Below are 27,277 nucleotides of genomic sequence, written 5' to 3'. Positions count from 1 at the left end.
ATACACATCTATATATACACCCATATAGATGGATCTCCTTCACTTTTTGAAAGTTTGTATCATACAACTTTGCTTTTACCAAAGACTGACATTAGTACCTATTTTCACTAACAACAACAAAAAAAAACTTTCACTTTTACCAAAAAAGTCAGAAAGCGAAAAAAGCATTCAGCGTTTGTTTTGTAGAACCTTTATAGAGGCAGCTCGTATCCCAAGCAGTGAGACTGACCCCACTAAGCTCCTTTACCGGAAACTACACTCAGCATCTCACGGGGCTTTGAACCATATCTGTGAGCATCTGGGCTTCATCTCGATTCATTTTGTGCATTGTTAGCAAGATGTGTACTGAGGTAACTGCTTCTTCCCTTCACATCATTTAGACTTACAAAAGGTTTCATAGGAAGGCTCTGCTTTCAGATAGCATAAGAAATGTGTACATAGAAAAAATATTGGAAGAAAATAAACTGTTTGGCTATGAGATTCTGAGTGATGGCTGTCTGACACTTTATATGACATTTTCTCTCTGTTTTTCAGATTTTGTATAACAATAAAGCACTAATTTAGGGGGAAAAACATGTTTTAAGGTCTGTAGCTTGGTTACTACTCAAGATAATTCTATGACATCACTTCCAAGCAGGCAAAGCTAGAGAGTATCTTAAATTTGGACCAGCAACGCCTGTTACTAGTGGAGGGATTCATTCATTCAACAGGTGAATAGATGATTAACTAGACATGGTTACCTCCAAGACCTGAAGAGAAGAGACACAGCTGCCATAGGTCCTTCTCAGAAATAAAGCAAGGTAAAAATGTTAAAGATAGGAATATCAAGAGTCTTCCATGATGGCGCAGAGCACAGCAAGTGTTCAGTGCATCAGTAAGAAGAGGGCATTGGACGGGGCTGATGTATGAGACCAGAGGGAAACCCAGTCCTGCCCCCATGGACACAGGTTGGCAGGATTGAACATGAACAAGAACGAGCCTCCTCTCTACCTCTCAGGATCCGGTGTAGACAGAAACAAGGAGAAATGTGGAAGAAAGGGCTGGTGCGAGGCACAGGAAGGTGCCTGCATGTGGCGAGAAACTGGGGCAATTGGAAGAAATCCACAGCTCAGAGTGGGTGCTGTCATCTGGGACTCTGTCCTCTCACCTGGGATCTGGAAACAGTCTTCTGCCCATCAGGATGCTGGAGGGTTTCTGGAGACACTGTGTTCTCTCCTATGGCACAAAACAACAGACATCAGGATGTTGCATCTTTCCCTTCTCTCCTGAAGAAGGGTAATGGGAACACAGTCAGCTTTCTTAATTGCCAAGTGGCTGGAGCTCTGAGCACATAGCCCCAAGTGCCTCAGAATAAATATGAGGTCCATTTGCACAAGCCTCTCAATTCAGGCCACCCCAAAACATGGAACTCACCCAACCTCCACCCCAAACCAAGATCATTCCACGGGAACCCTGGAAATGAGAGCCACGTCAGGCTGGATCACAGGGATCCTCCCAGCCTTCCCGTCCATGTGAGACTCCCATCTTGGATGGGACCTTGTGTTAGAAGGTCTAAGATCTGACTCTTCTGTTTGGCTTCTAGCACTTCCCTGGCCTCACTCGGCAGTGCTCACCCACACTCGACCCCTGTTGTCCAAGACTTGATGGGACAGGACAGAAGCACAAGCCTCTGCCCACAGTCCCCGACACGGATGACTTCAGAAAGAGGACTTGGTCTAAACTGCAGCTGCAGGCACAAGTGGCACGGTCTTGCCTTCTACCGCCTCTCTCCTGGAAACTACAGAATCCAAACGGGGGGCCGGAGCGGCTGCTGGAGGCTGTGCTGTGTTTGTCCCAGCAGAGAGCGGGGCTGGAATGGGAGACAGTCGTCTCCCTCGGATGAACGCGAAGCTACCAGCCCAGGTCTGACACCCGGAGGCCCTCAATCACGCGCACACCCACCACCCAGGGCTTCACTCGCTCCCACCCCGTATCCCACACTGGCCCCCCGCACCACCCTCCTCTGCTCGCTCCCCTCCACACCTCCCCAGCCAAGGCTCGCTGCCTTGCTGGCAGCTCTTACCAGGGGGCAGGTGTATCTGCTGGGCTCCCTCCCAGGCTCTTCCTCCGGGAGCCCCTGTCACTGCCACGCTGCCACTGGTCCCCAGCAGATGGGTCTCGGGAACAGAGTAGAGAGGCACCGGGACCCCCACCTGCCCGGAACCTCCGCCTGTTGGGTAGGAGCCGGGCTGCTGTGGGCTGGGCTGGGCGGGGCGCGACTGCTCCAGAGTTGGCCACAGAGCTGAGCGGTCGCCATAGGCTCCTGAGTTGCCTTGAGGTCCAGAAAGATCATGATGGAAAGTGTTTTCTAAGGACACAGGACAAAGAAGAAGAGGTGAGACCTGTAGTGTGGCCTTTGTGTGGACTAAACACCAGGAACAAGCCTGCTCTTTGGAAAGCAGTGACGAGGACAGGCCAGTTGACGTGGCCACCATCAAAGTGACAAGTACAACACAGTAGCGATTTTAACACCTCCCACCATTTAGGACTTAGAGTGTTCAAAACTATATCCCTCATAGCCTGTATGATCTCTGAGCCTTTTAAACCAGGGGGTTGGGATGGCAGAAATGACCATCTCGTTTAACTCTGCATCTTTCAGCTTTTGGATAAACTGTTTTTTTGTTTTTTAATGGATTTCCTAATGGACTGGGGTACTTGGAACTTAGAAAGTTTCAACTTAAAACCCAAATCAGACCTCAGAAATGATGGCTTTATTTTGAAAGATAAGAGCTTTGGCCCAGGAAAGGGACTTGGTGACATTCTTTCTGGCTTCGCTGTGTTGCTGACGAGACAGACCAAGGTGTGGACTGTGGACGTGGACAACTGTTGGCCCAAATAACGGGACTAGTGAGGTCGGCTGACCTACCCGCTTGATGGGGTGACAGGAGACACAGCTGTTTCCCAGGGGAAGTGACCACTCCGGAGCACCCAGCCTGCTCTCCCGCATCCCTCTCCCCTCACCAATTCTGGGGCACACAGCAAAGCTGGGAAACAGAGACCAAGGCCTGCCCAGCCTTGCTGTCCCCTTAATCATCCCTAGAGGAGGTACAAAAGGCTGGGAATCAGCCAGAAGCAAAGCCGTGAGACCCCATCCTCACCCCACCAGTGAGTGCTATTTGGGGAAACAGCATGGAGTTAACTGGGATAATAACGTCTGCCCAGCCCAGCACTTGAAGCATCCTAAGGGAAAAGGAGGGATCTGTTGAAAACACTTTGAAGCCTATTTCACGTGTGTGGCAACTGATGCTCAAACACCATAGGCACTTCCAATGTACCCACCACTAACATGAAATACAGATGATCCACCACCTCGGGCATCAAGAAATGCATCCACATAGGGAGATGGTACTGACACTAGTGAAGCAACTATATAACAACACAACAACAACAAGATTAAAGCCTGAAAGTGAAACAAAAACTCTAACGATGCAGAAACAGAAGTGTCAGGGAAGGCTGTGGCCGGCAGGGCTGTGTAGAGAGAAGCCTGCACCACGGGTCAGACCGACACGGGTGAGGAAGGCACTCCAGGCAAGGAAGGGGGAAAGTTTTTTGTTAGGTTATCTCCTATAATCAGATCCCGAGAGTCGGCTATTTACACACTCAGTTCATTAGTTTAGGTACCTGGAGTTTTTCTGGCTTCTGAAATAACCACTTGAGCAGAGTGAGGACCCCCAACGTCTCCTGCTTCCTTTTGCTATTAAGATAAAGTAAAATCCTCTTAGGTGACACGAAGGAAAACAAAAACAAGGAAGCATGATTTGAAATGAAGTCAAGCAACTTCAGCAGTGATGCGGTACGGGAGCCTCAGCTGAGTGCGGGGCTGTGAGGGGTTGGGGGCAGGGGGCCCGCGGTTCTTCCTGCCCCGCAACTCTGCTCGGAGACAGCAGGCAGAGGCCAGGGCCTCCTCCTCTCCCAGAGGAAGGGACAAGAGGACGGGCCTAAACCACGGGCCCCAGAGCCCACAGCACATGGGGGAAGCAAGGGCCGCGTGTGTCTAAAAAAAAAAAAATCCACCTGCCCCTTTCTCAGAGACAGAGGAAGAAAGGAAATGGAGGAGGCCCTGTTCCAATTACTGTGACAATTACTACCAGCCGCTTTTGCAATTGTCAGAACAAAAAAAAAAAAAGAAAAAAGAAGGAAAGGTCCGGAAGTCTTTTAAGCAATTGCCCTACATTACATGAAAGTGACACCGGGCCGCTGTGAGCCACTGTTCCTCACAGAGAGAGACAGAAGCTTTGATGGTCAAACAATGTATTTTCTAGGACCGCAGAGAAGGGTGGCTGGGTGACTCGGGAGAGGGTCCCACTGTCTCCCAGGGGAACACAGGAAAATGTCTCCACCCGGGAGGGGAGCGCATTAGCAGAGGGGGTGGGGTGGGGTGGGTAGCTGAGCGCTACCCCTTCCCCCATTAGGCTGTGCTTCCTTGGGGACAGAAGACCCCAAGGCCCTCCACGGTGTTGGGGACTTGCCGAGGTCAGCGCCTGCCTACCCTGGGTCCAGAGGAGCCGCGAGGGGCGCAGAGGCCCACCCCGCTGACCGTGCCTCCTCACCTGCAGCTCCCTGTGATGCCCCCGGAGGTGCACCAGCCAGTCCGGCTCCAGGTCCCTGTCTCCTCGGCGGCGGCGGCGTTCTAAAACCAGAGGATCTGACAGCTTCAGTCTCTCTGCCAGCTGTGCCCGGTTTCCAGATGGTAAGAGAGGGAAAAGGAGGGAGAGAAGTAGGAGAAATGGACCATGGGGAGAAGCAGTAAGAAAAAGAAGAAAGGAAGCCTTTGCTCGCTTGTAAATCAAATTACAAAGAACTGCGGAATAGCAACATCAGCAGATACCTTCCTCAAATTGCAACATAAACAGTTAAACCATCCTGGTGTTAGATACTAAGTAAAATATGAGGAGAAACTGCTACTCTGCTCTATGTCTCTGCAAAGCTGTTCTCAGGAGCAGTGCTTCTCAAACTTCAGAGCTGGTAGGAACCAGCTGGGATTTTGTTAAAATGCTAATTCCGATCCCAGAAGTCTGTGGGGCCTGAGATCCGGCATTGCTAACAGGCCCCCCACGAGGTGATGCCCATGTTGCCGGTCAAAGGACTGCTTATGTTGCAAGACTATTCGTCATTGCTTTTCTGGTGGCTCAGCGGTAAAGAATCTGCCTGCCAATGCAGGAGACGCAGGTTTGATTCCTGGGTCAGGAAGATCCCCTGGAGGAGAGAATGGCAACCCACTCCAGTATTCTTGCCTGGGAAATCGCATGGCCAGAGGAGCCTGCCCGGCTACAGTCCATGGGGTTGCAAAGAGTAGGACACAACTTACCGACTAAACAACAACAACAACATCCCATCATTAAGTCCCCAAACTTTCCTACTCCTCCCTTCTGGCTCCTGAGCTGCCTACAACCATCATCCTATTGGCAGAAATTTGCCATGAGGGCACTCACTAGCACAGATTTTACTGGCTACAGAATCCAACACTTGGGCCTCCTTTAAAGCAAAGCAAAAATTGACGGTAAGCTGCCTTTTTACTCTCAGCTAATGGATTTTTCTTCAATTAATTGGAACAACTATTTGCCTGATTGTTTTCTTTCCCAGGAACTAAAAGTTGATGTTTTTGTTTTCTTTTTTTTTAATGTATCTCACATGTGATAAAATATTCCATGCATTTAAAAGCATTTTAATAAGGATCATTTCCCATTTTAATCACTAAAATATACTTTCTAAGCCCAGCTCTTATAATTAGAATGGTTTGCCATAACATGCATTTTTACTGTACCAAAAGGCAGATGCAAGAATAACTTCCTTGCACAGCACACGCCTGGTTTCCAGTCCCCCTATTTCAAACCCACTCCCGCCCCCCGCCCCTCCCACCCATAGCATCCTTCTTTATGCAGTGTCAGGCTCTGCTTATCACATCTGGGCATGCATATGTGGTCAAAGACAGCCAGGGGCTCCAATTTTATAGCATGTTCAAAGAAGATGAAACGGGGCTCTGAGCCGCTTTACAACAGCTTTCTCTGAACACTGAAGATAACACACCTGCAGAGAACCCTTTGAGAAGCTCACCTTGATGAGTTCCACTAATAGCAGAGGGTGACTGCTCTCTCCGTGGCTCAGGAGGGCTGTACCAATGGCTTCGCAGTAATGCAAGGCCTGGGACGTGAGGCCGTAATCTGCCAGACGGGAAGCATAAAGGAGCTTATACACCTGCGAAGGGGAGCAGGGCCAGAAAGAGAGACGTGGAGATAAGACTTCTTGGAAGTCAGTGGACTGCCAACTTCCTCTAACTCTGGGTCCAAATATTAAAGAGGGCCTTGCAACATTTAGGGCATTCTATCTGTGTACAGGCACAGTTCCAAACCCAGCCCGCAGTTCCGTCATTGCAGAGAACGGGGTGGAAGGCACATCAGCTGAGTCTCCCGAGGCGCTGGTCACCATGGAAATGCACTAGCCTCTCCACTTCTTATCAGGCAGCCTGCATCTCTGAGAAGCCTGGTGTGGGGGTGGGGGGGGCAGAGGACCAGGCACCAGGGACACAGGTAAAAGAAGAAAAAAAATGCCTCCAATGGAAGGGGCTTCAAACCTAAGAGGGACAGTAAGACAGATACAGGTGAGGGTTCAGAGAAGCACGAGGGACAGGGCCAGATGGAGTACAAAGGGGCCGGGAATCAGACAGACCGAAGTTCAAACCCCAACTCTATGCTGGATGTGGAACATGAAGCTAGCTCACCCACCTCCTCTCTGCACCTCGGTTTCCTCACTCTAATATGGGGATGATACTACAATCTACCCCTTGGTTGCTATAAAGATTCAATGAGATAATCCATATAAAGTCCCTAGAGCGAATGGTACCCAAGAGATGTGAGCCAATAGCATGTAACTCCTTGGAACTTTTGTGAAAAGAGGGTAATCATGCCTGCCTCACAGAATTAGAAATCACACAGTCAGAGGATCACAGCACTGTGCCAGGTATGTAAAACTCATTCCCTAAAAACAGCTCATCTCACTGCCATCAGTCCAAAGCCAACTGAGAGGTGGGATGACTAGAGTAGAGAAAGACAGAGACTGAAGACCTGCATGGACCCCAAGCAGCTCCTTGGGCAGGGCTGCGCTGGAGAAGATGGGTCTTTGGTGAAACCCTCACAGAAGATACTAACTGGGTCACTGCCCTCCAGACAGTAATCCATCTGTTTCCAAGGCTTTTTTGTGTGTTTGGTGGTGATGGTGGTGATGGTGGGGTGTGTGTGTGTGTGTGTGTGTGTTGTTGCCACCAGAGACACTCTCACTACAATCACTGACGACGTCTTTGGGGATCAGAGGGGACACCAGGGCATCCAGTAGAGGTTGAGAGGTTAGAACCTGGACATGGATGCGGCCTACACACCTGCAGCCATGAGAGGAAGAGGAAGGACGGGGGCCAAAGTCAGAGCAGGGAGGAATTCCAGAGTTAAAGAGGGAGGCATCCGAGAGAGACGGAGCGGCAGGTCAGAGGACAGTAGGAACGGTGAGCAGCTGGGGTCGCCCCAGCAGGATGACCGTGGAGCCGAGGGGATGGAGCCGTTTGGAGACAGAAGAGCGGAAGGAGCTGGGGCGGGTCCCCAGGGAGCCTGCCTGATTCTCCTTCGTCAGGAGGGAGGCAGGAGCCTGCAGCACAGAGGCTGCTGCCGTGTTTTGCTTTCCTATCTTAAAACGCAGAACTTCAGGGGGCCTCGAAAGAAATCCTAGCCCTTCCCACACTCCAGCTCATGAGGAAAAGTTCAGTGGATGACTTAGCCCAGCCGCTACGTGCCAGAGAGCAAGGCTGAGAATCCAGGTGCCCACAGCCGTCAGATGCAGACAAGGCCTCGAGAGCGTTCAGTTACCTGGAAAGAAGGGATGAAGGATCGGGGACGGCCCAGCATCTGACAGTACTCGAAGATTTCCGTCCTCTGGATAGCCTCAGTTGTTGCAAATTTCAAAAACTCTTGACTAAAACCAGGGAATAACAATAAAAGAGTTTGAGGTCGAGGCGGGTAGGGGACGTATTTCACTCATAGATAGCCAAACACCAGCTGCATCCATTCACGGCAGTTTCTGTCCTGGGCTGATCCCTGGGGCAGCTCCAAGAGAAGAAGGAGAATCTGTGCCCCCAAAGGCTCTGGGGGAAGGGGGGGGGGGCCAAGCAGGGGGACTTCAGGGAGTGGGGGCGGTTCCTGCCATCTTTCCTGGAGGGTCACTTAAGGCAAGATGCTCTCATGCCCAGCTCAGAGGGGCACTGCGTCCCCTCTGTAAGCATGCTGAGTGCCAGCCTTAGTGCCCTGAGAGCCCAGAGTGGGTGTCTGGGAGAGGTCACCCCAGCCTGAGCAGAAGAGCAGGAAAGAGGGAGCCATGTGATGTTCCAGGAGCACTGAAGAAAGAAGGCCCTGTAGAGAGAGGGTAGCACCGCAGAGCCAAAAATCAAATGACAGTCCCCACGTTGGATGCTCATTCCAGTGAGAAAGCAGACTGAGCGAATGTGATCAGGGGGCCCTCAGAGTCTCCATGGGCCCCAAAACAGCTGCCATGGGGGCTGAGACCATAATCACCAGGGCTTCCCCTGGGGTCAGGGCTGGATCTCTATAAACAACCTCATACAATACACAGGAGGGAGACACCTTAACCCAGGAGTCTCCAACCTCCAGGATCTAATGCCTGGTGATCTGAGGTGGAGCTGATGTAACAACAGAAATAAAGTGCACAATAAATGTAATGCACTTTATTCATACCAAAACCATACAGGGCTCCCCACCCCCACCAACTCTAATCCGTGGAAAAATTGTCTTCCACGAAACCAGTCCCTGGTGCCAAAAGGGTTGGGGATGCTGCATAACCCATTTTGCTTATTTGTCACATCTGGCCCAGACAGCCTTCTTTGACAAGTTAACTACGTGCTATCAGAGACCATGACCTTGACAGACAGGTTATGAGACGATGCATTTCTACTAAGAAAAGCCCTAACAGTCTGGATTCCAAGTCCATCCTGACTCCACTTTAGCTGTATAATCTTCGACCCGTTACTCCACCTCTCTGTGCCTCAGTTTCCCTCCTCTATAAAGTGAAGCTTAAAAATACACTTTCTTCACAGGGTAAATGTGTAATGATTAAAGAAAATGGTGCAAATAAAACAGCTGGTACAAGGTAAGAGCTTAGGAAATCTTCACTATCACAGAGAGAGAGAGAGAAAGAAAGATCCAGAATGTGGAGGGTGGCTAGAGAGCAATCTGGTCTTTTCATCCATTTATTCACTGTCTAGGGGCTTATCAAGGTCCTTCTATGTGAGAAGTCTAATGTTCGGCCAGCAGGGAATGAGTGACAGGCCTGACTTTGAGTAGCTCGTATGTCAAGTCAGTGTAAGGTGTGGGGGCGAAACACAAGCTTCTTCCACTTGCAGGTTTTGCCCAAGGCCGGTTCTGAGAACAGGTCCAAGGCGGCCTAACTCAGAGCCTCAAGCCACCGCGCTCGTATTAGCATTCTCCAAGAGTCGGTCTCCGGTCATGGAGCCAGGGCGCCACCCAGTGGCCAGAGGGGCATAATACAACCCACGGGCACCAGCTCGCAGCTTCCGGGAGCAAGGCCTGGGCCTGGGGACCCCTGGCGGTGTGATGCCGCACTCTTCCCGGCACCTCAGCCCAGAGCCTACCTGTGCTGAAAAACCATCAGCAGTAGCTGAAAATTCACAAAGGACAGTGGAAAAATGAAGTCATGAAACCCAGCTAGGGCGAAACCAATCCCCTGGAAGACGTCCTCCCACTCTCTGCCCCCCTGAAGATGGGTATACCTGTGGCTACTGCCCAGCAAGGCCAAGTAGTCTGTCTTCACGGTGTAGTAGCCGAAAGGCACGTGAGCCATGAGGTAGCAGAAGTGAGCAGCCTCCACCAGCCCCTTCCCAGCTGTAGGCAGAGAACAAGCCTGGGTCAGGGAACACACCCACAAAGGGAGGGACCCACCATCCGGGTGGGAGGGGAGAGGGTTAGAGAGCGGCTCTGAGGTCAAAGCAGGGAGCTTCAGGGGAATAAAAGAACCAGCTCTCCATGACGCGAGTCACATACCCCAAACCCCACTCCCTCTCCCACCCCATTCTTGCCCTCCGACATTATATTGCACTTCTCTTCAGCCAGAAAAAGGAACTATTTCACATTCCCCCTAATGGACTTTTGATGAGGACGTCTCTAAGCATTTTAGCCCTTCTGGAAGGGAACAAATAGGTAAGAAATGCCTACACCTGAACAGAGAAGCAGACCCTTAGAAGCAGCGGTTTTTAAACTAGGCTTCTTGGGACATTGATTCCTCCCCCGCTAAAAATCAAACAATAGAAGACTTTTTCCCAGTGCTCATAAAAATCACATTCAGTACCAAATTGTTCCCAGTTTTTAAATGTTCTCCCATACCTTTTTCATTACTTCAACATTGAGTTAATTCAAGTAGGCAGAGTAATTAGCCTGGCACCCAAGAAGGTTCAACAAAAGTTAAGTTCTTTCTACCCAGGTGCTGAATAACCTGTCATTTGACTGGGCGCAACTTTACCTGTAGCTATTTTAAGTTTAGCAGAGCAGTACTTCACGAAGTGCCACAAAGCAGTGATTTTCTAAATATTCTGTCCCTTGACCCAATCTGAGAACCACTGATCTGCAACATCCAACAGCCCCTAAGTGTTTAAAAGGCCACATTCACAAAGAGATGATAGAAATAAAGACTACACAGTTACCCAGGGTAGCTCAGGCAAAAATAGAATTTCCTATCTGGTTGAGCTGGGTCACTGGGGGACTAAAAACAACAGTAGGGAGATGCTCCAGGTGTTAAATCCATCTGCTGGGGACTCTGACCCCAGCACAGGAATCAACCACTCAGGGCAGCCTCCTGCAGCGGCAGGACACCAGAGTCTCAGGGGCCTGGCCTGCACTCACTCACAGCAGAAATCTGGGAAACAGAAAAGCAAGAAGGACACTCCTTTCCCTGGATTTTCTGTCCCCAAAACACCGAGGCTCCTGGGTCAAAGGAATGCCTGAGGCATAGACTTGGGCCCAACACAGAACCGGAGTCTAAGCACAGCACGTTTAAAGCTGGCCTGGAGACAGAGGCGAGGAGGGGACAGAGCTGGTCTCTGCTTACCCAGGGTGTCCCCCATGGTGACAATCGTGCGCTGGTACAGCTCCGGGTCTCCACCCTGATTCGACAGAATCACTGCCAAGTGTGGCCTCCAGTCTCCCCACTGCTTGTCCCCACAACACTGAAAAGCAGCAGAAAAATTGAACACTGGCTGAGTAATACAGCCCCGGCCAGAACACAGATTAAGGAAGGCTGTTGTCTATTTTCTGATTTGCCAGGAATGCCTATTAGGCTGCCTGCAGTGCGGCCACTCATTGATTCTGAGTTTTCTTTTTTGAAAAAAAAAAGCAAAACTCTTCGAAGGATGGGTAGGCAGACACATATAAATACATGCATACACAGGAGTATTGGGAGGTGGTGGTTGGTGGTTTAGTTGCTAAGTTGTGTCCGCCTCTTGTGACCCCATGGACTGTAGCCTGCCAGGCTCCTCTGTCCATGGGATTTTCCTGGCAAGAATACTGGAGTGGGTTGCCATTTCCTTCTCCAATATTGGGAGGTAGATAAATAAATAAAATCACACTACTAGTCACTAATTTTCAAATTTCATCCTGGTGCCCCTAATCTCGATAGCTGGGGACAAAATTAAAAAAAACAACAACAACAACATTGATATTGATATTGATACATTTCCTTCTTGGAGGATCGCAAACCCTTGGTTCATGAGAAGAGTCCATATTAACCTGTAAGAAAACAGGGGAACACTGGGCTCCTTAATATTTTACCAAATGGCTAATGTTCTCTGTTTTTACAGAGTCCTCTTCTACACATCACCTTCTTTAATCTTCTCACAACTCTGTGAAATCTAATTCTTATCGCCTCTTGAGAGAAAACAGGCCAAGGGGCCCAGCCAGCGTTAGTCGCTGGTGACGATGCAGGGGCAGCATAGCTCCACAAGGGGGCGGTCGAGGGTAGTCAGAGAAGTGGACGCGGGTGGAAGCCCCATAGGAATGGATGGGCCGTCCTTCTGAATGCCGGGGAATTTCGGGACAGAAGAAATAGCAATAAAGAAAACAATGTCACAGGCGCTGGGTTCAACAGGAGTCCTGCCTCTTGAGCAAGTTTCTTAATGCTTTTGAAGCTTTGTTTCTTCATCTCCTAAATCGAGATCATAATGTCTACCTGACTGGATTACTGTTGGTAGTGAAATGAGATCGGTGAAGCCCATAGCGTAGTGCCTTGCACTTGGTTTGCACTTTATAAATTACATGTAGGTGTAAATACACACACACACACAAGCACAGCAGAGGAAAAGAGGTGATTTGCAGGCCAGTCTGTCCTCCAATTTGTTACACAGAATGGACAGAACAGGAGATTGACAGTAATAGCTAAGATCTGGAGGTCAAAACAATTCACAATTATTTGGTATTGTATTTGTAATTATCCCACAGAACAAAAGATGCTTTATCCAGCTCCATTTTATAGATACTCTTTGTTTATCTGGGAAAAGCAGTGTGAATGAGAAGAATGATAATAATAAATCACAAAAATAATAGCAGTTCTCACTTATTGCACTCTGACCCTGGGCCACAGCCTGTGCTAAGCATTTCTCCTATGAACAATCACATGCATTAAGTACCATTATTATTCCCATTTTAACGTGTGAGCCAGGCTCTTTCTGGCTGAAACTAAGGGAGCCAGCAACAGAAAAGCTCTTGCTTTTTTTTTTTTCTTTTAGAACAAAAACTTAGAAGCAATTCTTCTGTCTCCTCCCCAGGTGATTGGGGGGTGGGGATCACTGTAAAGGAGATCTATAGAGGTGGGGAGAGACAGAGAACTTATTAACTAACTTCAATGGGCCAAGCATGGCCATTAATACATTCAGATATTCTCTCTCCTTTAAATTTTTATAATAACTCTGTTAGGCATCAAAATGCCCACAAAGATGAAAAGCTGAGACTCTAAGTAACAAGACCCAGTTCACACAACAGTGAGGAGCAGAGTCTAGGTTAAGCCTGTGACAGAAGCCCACATCTGTTTTCCAATCGTCATGCTTCGTCCACTACACCTCTCATTGTAAGTACCAGAGTCTAGCCTTTACTGGCTGCTATGATGCTAGGAAACTCTCCAACACGGGTGTCAAATACCACAGTGGCATATCACCTCTGGCTCCTTGGTTTTCCTATCCAAAAGCAGGGATCAGTTAGCAAACTCTACCAGTGTACTGAGACCCAATGTTGTTTGTTGATTACATCACTCCCTGTATGATTACATCACTCCCTGCATTTAGCGTTTTGTGACATGGTAGGATTTCATTGCATATCACATGTACTCGGCAGAACTGTGAGGTGCATCGCATGTTCTGATATAGTCAGTTTATTTGACAAAGGGGCATGAAAGTCAGTATTTCTCTTTTCTTTTCTTGAAATTGTCCACAGCAATAAGAAGGACAAAAAAGCAAAAGTGTGAGTGTGTTTTCATTAAAACTAAAAGTCAGCAAAAACCCAAGCCTCTAAATACAAGAAAAGGCTTCCAAAAGAGATTGAGCAGAGGTGGGTTCGGAAGGCAGAGAGAGAGAACACCAGAGACAGGGGATCCCACAGCCATCTCCATTGGCTGCGGAGAAGCAAAGACGCTCACAGAAAGTACCAGGTTGTATGGAAATGCCAGCTGGCCTGGAACATGGTCCTGGCATCTCCCCAGCTCAAACCTCCCATAAATAACTGGTCCAAGGAAGGCTTGAAGCCTGTGAAGGAACAAATACAGAATTTGTACAAATATACCATCAAGATAAAAGGAGGGAAGAAGGTAGAGAGAACATTCACCAGAAAAAAAAAAAAATGATACCACCAAAGAATGGTCATCAAATATTTCATCATGAATGTAAGTAAAATAATGAAACAATTTCTTTTATGAAGCAAGAGCCTAAAGCTAAGTTACAGGAGCAGAGGAAAGAGATGGTGGAGAACAGGAGGAGGTAGATGTGCAAAGCTCAGGAGGGCAGTGGAAGGAAAGTCAAAGAAATAAAGACAAAAATGGAGGGGACTTCCCTGGTGGTCCAGTGGTTAAGAATCTGCCTTCCAATGCAGGGAATGTGGGTTCTATACCTGGTCAGGGAACCAAGATCCCACATGCCATGGGGCAATAAGCCCACACAACACAACGACTGAGACTCCGTGCTCTGGAGCCCACACACCGTAACCAGAGAGAAGCCACGCTCCCACAGCAAAGAACCCGGGCACCACAACTAAGACCAGAAACAGTCAAATAAATAAATACACATGTATTTTTTTTTAATGACAAAATTTCAAAGAGCACAGCAAGTAAGAGACACCGATGAAAATATAGTAAGGGATACACAGGAGGGACACAGCAAAAAAGAAGAAAAGAAAGAATTAATCATATATATATACTATTATATTTTGTATATAGAGGGAGTTCCTAAAAAGAAAATCAAAATAAGAGAGCAAAACAAATACTGGAGGACATAATTCAAGAAATTTTTCCTGAAGTGTAAGAGATGGATGCACATATTAAAACAGCATGCTCTATCCCCCAAAAATTGACACAGTCAGTCAACAACAAGATGTATCTTACTAAAATTACTGGACTTCGAGGATAGGGAAGGGATACCTTGGGACAAACAGATCAAGTCTCTTATCATGGGAAAACTATCAAGGTGGCCTCAGGGTTCTCTTGAACCACATCTCACACTGACGACCTATAGAATCTAAAGTGTCCCTCTTTGAAGGGTCCCGTGCAGTGATGGGGAAGGAAGGAAGCCTGGTTGTGGGAAGCGGGGAGAGCAGCCTCAGCTTCACTCGCTATTCTTCACTCAGCAGGTAGCTGTGGATTTGTGGAAAGAGCAAGATCTTTGGAATTAGATAGACCTGGACCGATCTTGACTCCTCTGCCCCTAGCTCTGTGATCTTGGGTCATTTTACACTTTTGCATCTCAGTTTTCATGATTGCAAAACAGGGATAATAATTCCTACCTCCACGCATTAAATGAAATAATATGCATCACAATACTTAGCACAGGACCAGGCAGATGGCAGGTGATTAAGGGACAGCTGTTACTTTATTTCCTCTCTAAAGCCATCACCTCGTTTCTGAGCAGTCCCCACCCACTAAACCCTTAGGATGCTGGGCTCCTGTTACGAAGGGTACCGTGGCTGCCTGTGGGATCCTCCCCGACATAAGCTGGAAGAGAGTCTGCAGTGGATCGTTGAGCGCCAGCGTGCTGGTGAAGCTGCAGAGAGAGGGGACCGACCATCAGTGGGGACCCAATCAAGAGCACCTCTAATCCATTGCCTTGCAGTGGCTTCTGTTGAAACTGGAGTTTCTCTCTGCTTTTCGGTTATGGCTCAGCTCCATCCCACTTTCAGACACCCATCCCACCACTCACCCCAAGCAGACCTCACCACCCGGGGAGACCTTGTGCACTTCAGCACTGACACCCTAACTCTTGAGCAAACCATTTTTATAAACCTTCATCCATCATGGAGATGAACCACACATAAGTCAATGAACGCTGAGAGCCCAACAGTAAACCTGAACCTCTTCTTTCCAGACCCCTCCTCCCCAGCCACCCTCGAGACCCACTGCCCCAAGGAAGTCCTCCTCCAGGCCAAGCCTACAGTTCTCAGTGCTGGTTTTTTGGGGCTTATCACTAACCCGGGTGCCTTTGCTCACAAGTACTAAATAGTCATTTTCAGTAACTGAAGAGGCGCAGAGCAGGGACCAGAAATGATCCTGCTGATGACAAACCGTGGGATCTGCTTAACAAGTATATAATAAGCTCTATGGCTGATTTGAGATTTAAGCACACTCAGTAAGAGAGATATTTCACGATTCACTGGGCCCCATCAAACATCAATGGCCCAAGGCGGAAATCCGTAGCAGAGATGTATGCTATAGCACAGGGTTGTGGGATGCTCGCTTCCAAAACCTAAAGGAAATTTATCCCTCATAATGCTGTCTTTAACAGCATCCTTCCTCCAGAGCTTGGAGTGCTTCTCCTCAGAGAAGTTCAGTGCTCCTCACTGTTCTGGCCTCTGAACATAATGAAGTACATGGTGGTCACTATTTACTGGGAAGACTGAGGATCACAGTAATAGAGACTCAGCAGGGGCCATGGTGAAGAACAGACTCCCAGACAGTGGGATAGATGTGAGCCCCACAGACCAAACTTAAAGTTGGGGTGTCTATCTTCTTATCCAACTCTGCCCAGCAGGATTTAGAGCCAATTTAAACATAAGATGGCTTCCCTGGTGGCTCAGATGGTAAAGAGTCTGCCTGCAGTGCAGGAGACCCAGGTTCAATCCCTGGGTTGGGAAGATCCCCTGGAGAAGGAAATGGCAACCCACTCCAGTATTCTTGCCTGAAAAATCCCATGGATGAAGGAGCCTGGTAGGTTATGGTCCATGGGGTCATAAAGAGTCAGACACGACTGAGCAACTTCACTTCACTTAAATATAAGATAAGGCTTCCCTGGTGGCTCAGCAGTAAAGAATCTGCCTGCCAAATGCAAGAGACTCAGGTTCAATCCCTGTGTCGAAAGATCCCCTGAAAAGGAAATGGCAACCCACTCCAGTATTCTTGCTGGAGAAGTACCAGGGACAGAGGAAATACCAGACCTGGTGGGCTACACAGTCCACGGGGTTGCAAAGAGTCAGACACGACTGAGCAACTAAACAACAACAAGCTGAGAAGGTTGCTTCAAGGCTTCAAGCAACACGAGAAGATAAATGTTGAGTTAGCATCCTTCTCACTGTCTGACCCAAGCCTGCTCCTTATGGGAGGGCCCCCCTCCCCATCCCATCCCTGCCACACATCTGTCCCCAGCCACCCACAGATGCTAACTGCAGCCTGAAGGGCTGACCCCAGCACCCGCTACACCCACCACCTCCATCTGATCCTGTGTTTCCTTAACTGTTTCATCGCCCCTGTTTTAAACTCCTGGCTAGGTACTCACACCTGCATTCCTATCCCATTCTGGTTTGAGCCTTCTTCCCAGTGTCCCCTGGCACCCAGGTCCTGATAAGCCAGTGCAACCTATGACCGAGGGCATCCCTTCAGTCTTGACATCTCCCTTTAGATGAAGTCTTCCATATCTAATCTCCAGCCCTGTAAACCCCTTTCTCCCACAGCTCACAGTCCTGCTACTGTGTACCCCTCCCTACTTCTCAGCACCCACACCCCCACTGCAGGACTAAGCAGAGAGTTACTAACTCTCAGTCCTAAGGCTCTGTCATTCACCCTTAAGGGATCCACCCCCTCACTGATTCAACTCTCTAGAGTTCTAGGAATTTCTCTCTTCCAATAAGAGAAGGCTACTGCAATGCAGAATCCTGTTTAATCTTTGGAAGCTCTGACCCTGAGAAAATGTTAGTAAAATGTTTTGTTCAACTTAGCAGCTAAAAAGAATGTATCCGCGCCTAGGTTATAAGGATCTGGAGAAGAGAAATACTACGCCCGACTTGGAATTGGAAAGACGCTTGGAGGGTGGGGCCCCTCAGTGCATCTTGTACGTCTCCCTACCCTCATCCCCACGTTTGGAGGGGAGGTCTCTCCACTCCACTGGTCTCTCCGTGCGCAAGTCCCCAACTCACCCACTCATGACCCAGCTGTAGGTCCTCGGGTCCATCTTGCTGGAGAGGAACAGAGCGTGGCCCCACAAGTGGTTCTTCATGGCCCACTCCAAGGCTTCCTGAAAACACAGACATCGCCTTCAGGACCTCCGTGCTCACCTTCCTCTAACACAACCAACAACTGTGCTTGGGTACCGCCGCCCCCTGAGCAACTAGAGGCCAGGCTTCCAGGAAGACTCGCAGAGCCTCCCATGTGAATCTGGGTGAACCAGATTCAGCTGGCGGGTATTTCTCTCTCCATTGTCCCTTTCTCCAACCTTCATGTTATCAGAACCTACTACATGATTTCATTAGCTCCCCACAAACATGGTCACCAGTTACCTTTATCTCTTGAGAAAATGTCACATGATACTTTCATGAGCCTAAGCACCAAGAATGAGAGAGGCATTTCACACCAAGGACCGAGTCTCTAAAGATGAGCTGTAAGATGGCGTTCACAGGGCATAGTAGAGGAACTGTTAATTAACAACTGTGGCAGAGACACCTAGTTCCCCACCCAAATCCATGCTCTCCTTCCTGGGCCAAGGGCTGGACTGTATTTCCCACCTCCCTGGCACTGAGGTGTGGCTGAGTCCTAGGTTATCAGATGGGAATGGAAGCAATACATGCAGCCTCTGGGTCTGGCCCATAGAACTCCCCATGCCCAATCCTCCATGGCCTTGTTCCCATCTGGCTGGAATGCAGATGACACCCAGGAGCCTTAGAGACTCTATGTTGAAGATGGTAGAGCCTCATACAGCTGAGTCCTTGGGTTACTTATGGAGGAGGGCTGCCCCATCTTCTGTTCACCTGCTCAGTACTCTCACATGAAGAGAAAAAGGCTGCTATTATGTTTAAGCCAGTATACATAGCCATTATCCTACCCCACCTAATACTATAACTAACTGCGTACTAACTATCAAGTGCTTATTAGTTAACTAGTCAACTTCATATGTCAAAGTAATCACATCATTAATTTGGTGACATGCGTCAAAAGCTGCAAACTTAAAAACATACACATACATATATTTATCTCTTCATTTAATTTTCAAAACTATTTAGTAAGAGTTTAATTTATATGTGAGGTTGAGTAGTAAAGAAGCCATCTGCCAATGCAGGAGACACAGGAGATGCAGGTTTGATCCCTGAGTCAGGAAGATCCCTGGAGGATGAAATGGCAACCCACTCTAGTAATCTTGCCTGGAAAAATCCCATGGACAGGGGAGCCTGGTGGGCTACTATAGTCCATGGAGTCACAAAAGAGTCAGACACAACTTTGTAACTGACCACGCAATTTTCTTACTGTCCCCAAAATAATTTGATTTTTGGACAGGAGGTTACTAATGAGGTATTTCCACCTCCAAATGAAAATGCATTTGATTATCCCAACATCTCCCATGTTACTGTATTTAAAGCGACAATAAATTTAAACAATTATAGTTAGGAAATTCAGCCTCATAGTCAGTAGAAGTAAAAATGACATTAAGATTGCTCTTTTTGAAACAAGTTCCTACTGTATAGCACCAGCAACTATATTCAAAATCCTGTAATAAAACATAATAGGAAACAATATTTAGAAAAAGTGTATCTATATGTATAACTGTATCACTGTGCTGTACAACAAAAATTAACACAACATTATATATCAACTATACTTCAATTTACAAAAAAAAAGAAACCCAGGCGAAATCTTAAAAAAAAGAAAATGTTCTTTTTGGGAAAAAGAAGATTGATATTTTTGTACATTAAACTATTTCATAGTAGTATTTTTAGAAGGATTTACTGAAGACGGGTAAGCTTTCTTATCTCTCCTTGCTATTCTTTGGAAGTCTGTATTCAGTTGGGTGTATCTTTCCCTTTCTCCTTTGCCTTTTGCTTCTCTTCTTTTCTAAGCTCTTTGTAAGGCCTCCTCAGACAACCATTTTGATTGGTGGGGATTTACTACATTAGTCAAAAATCTGCATCCCCAAAAATATAATTAAGAATAAGTGATGAATTGAGAACTTATATGGAGGATATCAATCTTCCCGATGCCAGAATTAAGATCCTGCTGCTGCTGCTAAGTTGCTAAGTCGCTGCTAAGTCTGACTCTGTGCAAACCCATAGATGGCAGCCCACCAGGCTCCCCCGCCCCTGGGATTCTCCAGGCAAGCACACTGGAGTGGGTTTCCATTTCCTTCTCCAATGCATGAAAGTGAAAAGTGAGAGTGAAGTCTCTCAGTCGTGTCTGACTCTTAGCGACCCCATGGACTGCAGCCTAGCAGGCTCCTCCATCCACAGGATTTTTCAGGCAAGAGTACTGGAGTGGGTTGCCATTGCTTTCTCCTGAATTAAGACCCTAGTCAAGTGTTAACATAAGATTTTAAAAATATTGTGGAGTCCAGTTCCTCAGAGATGGCCCTGAACTCCCACAGTGCTCTGTCTAGCCTTGCTACCTTTGGGTCATAGTAAGACAGATGATGTGGTGGGTGGTTACAAGCCCAAGCTCAGGTACCAGGCTGCCTAAATCTAAACCTGGGCTTTATTACTAACTTTCCTCATTTAAAAATACATAGAATAAGAATAGAACCTAAACTAGAGGGTTTCTATGAAGATAAATGAGATAATGCATATACAGTGATAGGTGAGTATCTGACACATAGAAAGTGTTTTTCAAATATTTTCTTTTATTATTGTTGTTGTTATGATCATTACTTATTCTTAAGAAAGAGATTATAACCAATTTATCTCTGTATCCCCCTACTGGGTTTGATGCCTTTGAAGAAGTGGCTGCTACATAGACGTTTATTGAGTAAGTGAATCACTGGTGAAATAGCAGTCCCTACTATATAGTGAATATATATATATTAAATATATAATGACTATATACACACTTGTATATGCTACATGTTGATCCCATTTTCACTGAGTATCATGTCTATCTTTCATTTAAAAGATAACATCACATACAAAGACACACACACAATTAAACATTTAAAGGTAAAGGTGAAGTCACAAAAGTATTTCAACTTTATTTTCATAAATTAATTTTGAAGCAGGAAAAGCCTTTCTATATATCATCCCAAAAAAGTGATTTCAGACAGAAAATCCTAAAAAAGTAAAGAGCTCCTACAAATCAATATATGGGTATCAAAAATCCACAGAAAAATATGGAAAATCTGTGACAAAAATATTCACAGATTAAAGGATATTCAGCTTCATTTATAATAAGAAAAATGAAAATAACTGCTATACATTTTTTTCACCTCTCACACTGGCACATATCAAAAAGAAACTCTCTTGATGAGAGTTGGGGGAAGCAGGCACTCTTGTATATTAGTAGAGTAATCAGTACAACCTCTAAAAAGTCAGTTTGTAAATATCTATCAAAATTACAAACCATATACCCTTTGATCCAAAGCTTCCACTTCTACAAACTTTCCTTACGTATATTCTGTCCACAGGGCAAAATGGCAGTGTTATTCATTGCAGCATTATTTGTAATTGCAAAAGACTAGAAATGCTCTAAGTGTCAATCTACAGAAGTTCAATTGAATTGATTATAATTCACCTATAGAAACCTATGTAGCTGTAAGTAATAATGAGGAAGGTATTTGTATACAATAAGAAACAAGAGTCACCAAAATGCGGCCCAAAGACCCAGTTCAGCCCACTGCCTGTTTTGGTACAGCCTACAAGCTACGAAAAGTTTTTACACTTTTAAATGATTGGAAAAAAGATGAAAAAAAGAATAATGGCTTCATTACATGTGAAAGTGATATATTCAAATTTCTATGTCCATAAATAAAGTTTTATTGAAACACAGCCACACCCATTTATTTACAGATTATCCATGGCTGTTTTCACACAATAACAGCAGAACTAAGTAGAGCGAAGCCTGAAAAGCCTAAAATACTTACTATCTGTTCCTTTACAAAAAAAACTTACCAGTGCCAATATAGAGTGTTTCCTGTAAGATTTTGTTAAATGACAAAAGGAAGGTGAAGACATGATATATAATATGCTATAAGGGCAAGGAGGGAGGAAATAATTATATATGGAAGAAATACCTCCATATATTTCAGAGAGGAAAAATCTTATGGCTGGGAAGGAGCAGGGAACAGCATCATTTCTCCCCTTATATCCCTTTTATCTTTTGATTTTTAATTTATTTGAATTTATTTCAACCATTTATGCAAATGTTTAAGTTTACTGAAATGCAACTCAATCCAGTATTCTTGCCATGGAGGGTAGCAAAGAGTCGGGCACAACTGAGTGACTTTCACTTCACTTAAGACTTCTGTAAAATGTGAGCTCAACTTCAAAATTAGGGTATAAAATAATAGGGACATATGTGAGGTGATGTATATGTTAATAACTCAGTGAGGGGAATCCTTTCACAACATATATCAAATCACATTGTACACTTTATCTTACCATCTTATTTGTCAAATATACTTTTATTTAAAATTTAATAAATAATATAAAAATGTCAAAGTCTAACTTACACATCAAAATATACAGAAGACATCACTTCCTCAGTGGAATTATTCAGTATTGACATGTATATTTTAGATATAGTTGATGGAGGTATCATTTGTAAACAAACTTCCTGGAAACTAATTTAGTGTATAAGTGAAGAGCCTTTTAAAAGTACATACTCTTTAACCCAGTAGTTCCACTTCTAGGAATCTATCTTAGAAAATAATAAAAAGATCATCCAAAGATTTATATAACAAGATTTTCAAATTGTGTGATTATGGTGGTGGTGGTTTAGTGGATAAGTCGTGTCTGGCTCTTGCAGCCCTGTGGACTGTAGCCCACCAGGCTCCTCCGTCCATGGGATTTTCCAGGCAAGAATACTAGAGTGGGTTGCCGTTTCCTTCTCCAGGGGATCTTCTCCACCCAGGGGAAGATCCTGCACAATGCAGGGGGTCTCCTGCATTGCAGGTAGATTCTTTACCCACTGAGTTACCAGAGACTGGAAAAACTGTACATGGCCTATAGAGTCAACAACAGCGAATTGTGCATAAAATATCATACATTCATATAATGGAATATATCTAGTTTTTAGTGGCATAGTTTAATGCTATGAGAGGGTTTCACCATACAGTCTAAAGGGGAAAAAAAAAAAATTGTTTATGTAATTTAATTTAACTTTTAATATTGATACATATGCATAGAAAATACTAGAAGTAAATATATCAAAATGTTAACAGGTATTATCTTTTAATAGTAGGACTCTGGTTTTTTTTCTCCTTTGTACCTTTCTGAACTTAACTATTATGAAATGAGTATATGTCATTCATATCATTGGGAGAGGGGTGAGCTATAAGGCTGTCGGGACTATTTTAAGCAGGAGCGGGCGCGGCACTTGCCTTCTTCCTTCCATAGTAGAGCAGCTTAGTGAATTTCTCCACGATCTGCGCAGGCGTCTCCACGCTGGGAGGAATCTCCCCGGTGAGCAGGTCCCGGGTCCCGGAGCTCAGCACCGGCCAGTCCTCGTCCGTCAGGCTGATGAGGTTGGCCACAGGCGGCTGCCTCTTGTACTTCTCCAGCTTCTTACAGTCCTGCATCAGCAGCTCGGCGATGTCAGACCCCACCATGGACTGCAAGGCAAAAAGAATCCCATTCCCTGAGCTAGAATCCCATTTGTCGCCATGCTGGTACCCCAGGCTGCGGAAGGGGGGCACCGGAGCACCCGCCTTCTTCAGGAGGAGACCCACATGTAAACACAAGACAGTCCTTTTTGCATTGTGGTAGTTGAAACCCCACCTTCATTCTCATGGCTATTTTCTGCCTGTCAGGAGCCACAAAGATGACCAGCAATATGCACACTCTCATAGGTGTATTATCTGCTCGGTGCAGTAACCCAAGAACTGAGCAATAACCAGAGGCTAGTGGAGAAGGGCAGGGAAAAGTTAGCGTTTGCACTGTGGCATTGACCTCAGCAGTTTCTTTTCTTGAGGCCATTTGTTGCTTCTTTAATGTTACCTTTTATAATTATGTCCCAAGACGAATCTTCTGTCTCCCAGGAAAATTTAAATTTCAGTCCAGCCTGCACCTACCCATCCTCCAGCCGCGGTGATACTGACCCCGTTCTGCCGACAAAGGAGAACCAACAGCTGCCAGAGTAGGGCCGAGTCTCTGCCCCCCGGTGTCTCAGATTTGCGGCACTGTGCTGCCTTCTGCTGGCAAAAAGTCATGATGTCCACCTTGTGCACGTCTTCCCTAGGGAGAGATTTCAAGGAGCAAAGAGTGATGGACAGACTCCGCCCCCGGGCAGGACCACAAGCCCCTCCTACAGCGCGAGGGCGCTGCCTGGGCTGGGACTGAGATAGTAACAGAAACAGGACGTCCTGGGATGGGAACAGTGCGTCCGAAGTTACAGGACAGTTGTTTCCGTATAGAACAGGAAGGGACTGCAGAGATTCTCTCATCCACTGTCTCCGTTTTACAGAGGAAGAAACAGGCCCAGAGACCTGAAATGACTGTTTGGGTGGCAGGTTAGAACACAGACTTTGAGATCAGACAACCCTGGATTTAAATCTAGCCTAAACTTCTCAGCCTACACAAGTTGCTGATCTCCTCTGAACCTCTGCTCTTTCTGATAAAACAGGGGTGATGAAAATGTCTACCTCCAGGGCCTCCCTGGGGGTAAAATGGATAAGAATCTACCTGCCCATACAAGGGACACAAGTTCAATCCCTGGTCTGGTAAGATTCCACATGCTGTGGAGCAACTAACCCATGTGCCATAACTACAGGCCTTGGCGCTGCAACCGCGGAGCCTGTGAGCCACAACTACTGAAGCCTGCAGGCCTAGAGCCTGTGCTCCACCAGGAGAAGCCACCACAGGGAGAAGCCAGTCCACTGCAACAGAAGTACCCCCGCTCCCCACGAGAGAAAGCCCGCGTGGAGCAGCGAAGACCTAGTGCAGCTGAAACTAATAAAGTAAAATTTCTTTAAAAGTCTACCTCCAACTCAATGTCTTATAATAACCTACAGTGGAAAAGAATCTGAAAAGGAACAGATTTATATATAACTGAATCACTTTGCTGTATATGTGAAACTAACACAGCATTGGAAATCAACTGTATTTCTATTAAAACACTGTGTTAAAGCCTACCGCATACAAAAAGGAATTAGCCAACTGTGTAGCATATATAAAGTGCTCAATAGACAGGAATTAGACATTATTTGCTTGAGATTATTTAATGAAGTCAATCAAATGGGGATCAGTACCCTAGGTGTCCAAAATACCCAACTCGGTACTCTAGGTCACATCGCTACACCTGTGTGTAAAAAATGGAGACAACAATTCATTTTTACTTGAAGGAACTGTCAAAATACCCTGGGGATTTTCTTGGAGGGGGAAGCTTCAGGATAAGGACACATCTGTATAGTTGTGATGATATTTAAAGGGCTTCAGAATGCATTATCTCACCTCTGACACCAGGGTGAACTCTTCTCTCCACAGCAAAGAACATCCTCAATATTTATCAGAAACATGACTAGGAATGTAAAAGCAGTTCTAGCTCAATCCTGCAGAGGGCAGACTTGCACACTGTCTAGTAACTCATGCTGACTGGGTTATACATCTCTCTAGAAAAATGTTTTCCATGTGAGCAACTTGCCTGTGATTTCCCATAGGAAATCATATTATTATTAGGTACCCAGAATATTAAAACCTCCTACCACATAGCCTTTGTAAAATAAACTGATTTCAGATTTTTAAACCTTTTTCTGTCTTTCAGCACTCAAATTGCTTGTCAAAATGGCTCAGGCCACATCTGTCTCCAACTTGTAGCACAAAGATTCCATTCCAATGGGGACAGATATTTTCTTTCAAAGGAAGCCAAGCCCAAATCCCCAAAATGCTGATTTGGGCAGGAAGATTTTATAGGTTTCAAAAGCCCTTATTTGGCAACTTTTATGATGATTTACCTGATCAGCGGTCCTGAGAAAGTCCTCATCTCTCCCTGTTCCTCAGAATCATTAAGAATAACCTGGAACAAAAAACTCAGGTTTGGTCTTCAAGACTATGTCCCCCTAGTGCCCCATTCCTCGGTTGAGTCCAGTATCAGAACCCAGAGCTGTGGTCCTAGGATGAGGCTTAATGCCTCATGGAGAAAGCAGAAAGACAAAAAAGAGCTCTCTAGTTGCTGGATATGAGCCAACAGCATCACAGGTAAAACATCAGTCTAGCATTACTTCTTTCAGAGGAGAGTGCACACATTCCTTCACACACACACACACACACACACACACACCCCAATCCACAGGGTACATGGCTCAGGCCCCTCCAAGAGATTCATGGAGATGCCAGGGCTCAGGCAAAGGGGAGCCGGGAGTAACATGTTGACATTCAAGGAACACAGAATCTTGTTTACCTCCATGCTGTGCAGTTCAACAAGGGCTGTCTGTCCATCACTGGGAGAGCTGGGACTCACACACACCAGCTGACCTCCTGGCCCAAAACTCACAGGCATGTGAGGGACATAGAACTTCATGGGTTCCTTGGGACCAGCTGCTGAGACGTCCTCTGACCAACCAATACAGGTGGACACTGTTAGCATTACTACCACTGCTTTGCTTTATGTAAGAAATATTCCACAGACATATTTCTTTCCAAATTTCACCTGGGACCAAGATAAGATTCTGGGTGGGTTACATAATTAGAAGAAATACATGCTCTAAGTCAGATTTATGCCTTTAATAATATGTCAGACTATAATGCCAAATCCAACAACATATTACAAGGATTATACACCATGATCAAGTGGGATTTATCCCAGGGATGCAAGGATTCTTCAGTATATGCAAATCAATCAATGTGATGTACCATATTAACAAATTAAAGAATAAAAACCATACAATCATCTCAATAGATACAGGAAAAACTTTTGACAAAATTCAACACCCATTTATGATAAAAAAAAAAATTCTCCAGAAAGTGGGCATAGAGGGAACCTACTTCAACATAATAAAGGCCATACATGACAAACCCACAGCAAACATCATTCTCAATGATGAAAAACTGAAAGCATTTCCTCTAAGATCAGGAACAACACTAGGATGCTTGTGCTCATCATTATCATTCAACATAATTTTAGAAATCCTAGTCATGGCAATAAGAGAAGAAAAAGAAATAAAAGGAATCCAAATTGGAAAAGAAGTAAAAATATCACTGTTTGCAAATGACATGATACTAAACATAGACAATCTTAAAGAGGCCACCAGAAAACTACTGGTACTAATCAATGAATTTGGTAAAGTTTCAGTATACAAAATTAATGCACAGAAATCTCTTGCATTCTGGTACAATAACAATGGAAGATCAGAAAGAGAAATTAAGGAAGCAATTCTATTTACCATTGCAACCAAAAGAATAAATACCTAGGAATAAACCTTCCTAAATAGGTTAAAAAACCTGTACTCAGAAAACTATAAGATACTGATGAAAGATATCAAAGACAACACAAAAAGATGGAGAGATATACCATGTTCTTGGGCTAGGAGAATTAATACTGTAAAAATGACTGTACTACCCAAAGCAATCTACATATTCAATGCAAT

The 27,277-nt window shown here is 45.8% G+C and overlaps 1 protein-coding gene across 1 annotated transcript in view; it reads right to left on the bottom strand.

Moving 5' to 3' along the window:
* The window catches only part of SEC16B (SEC16 homolog B, endoplasmic reticulum export factor), a 63,338-nt gene that overhangs the window by 7,176 nt on the left and 28,885 nt on the right, over positions 1-27,277 (bottom strand). The window contains exons 7-20 of the mRNA XM_070474035.1: positions 26,092-26,243; positions 25,646-25,707; positions 23,795-23,930; positions 23,078-23,308; positions 17,703-17,800; positions 15,259-15,340; positions 11,155-11,272; positions 9,824-9,935; positions 7,890-7,995; positions 6,094-6,234; positions 4,590-4,709; positions 3,661-3,733; positions 2,063-2,347; positions 1,148-1,215 (exon numbers count right to left, since the gene is read on the bottom strand). Coding sequence (XP_070330136.1) covers positions 1,148-1,215; positions 2,063-2,347; positions 3,661-3,733; positions 4,590-4,709; positions 6,094-6,234; positions 7,890-7,995; positions 9,824-9,935; positions 11,155-11,272; positions 15,259-15,340; positions 17,703-17,800; positions 23,078-23,308; positions 23,795-23,930; positions 25,646-25,707; positions 26,092-26,243 — 1,784 coding nt within the window. The remainder of the gene's footprint in view (positions 1-1,147; positions 1,216-2,062; positions 2,348-3,660; positions 3,734-4,589; positions 4,710-6,093; positions 6,235-7,889; positions 7,996-9,823; positions 9,936-11,154; positions 11,273-15,258; positions 15,341-17,702; positions 17,801-23,077; positions 23,309-23,794; positions 23,931-25,645; positions 25,708-26,091; positions 26,244-27,277) is intronic.

The sequence above is a fragment of the Odocoileus virginianus genome, chromosome 11, assembly GCF_023699985.2.
Source record: "Odocoileus virginianus isolate 20LAN1187 ecotype Illinois chromosome 11, Ovbor_1.2, whole genome shotgun sequence".
In the NCBI taxonomy this organism is placed as follows: domain Eukaryota; kingdom Metazoa; phylum Chordata; class Mammalia; order Artiodactyla; family Cervidae; genus Odocoileus; species Odocoileus virginianus.
The sequence above is the reverse complement of the archived record's forward strand: the minus strand, read 5'-3'. Positions and strand labels throughout refer to the sequence as shown.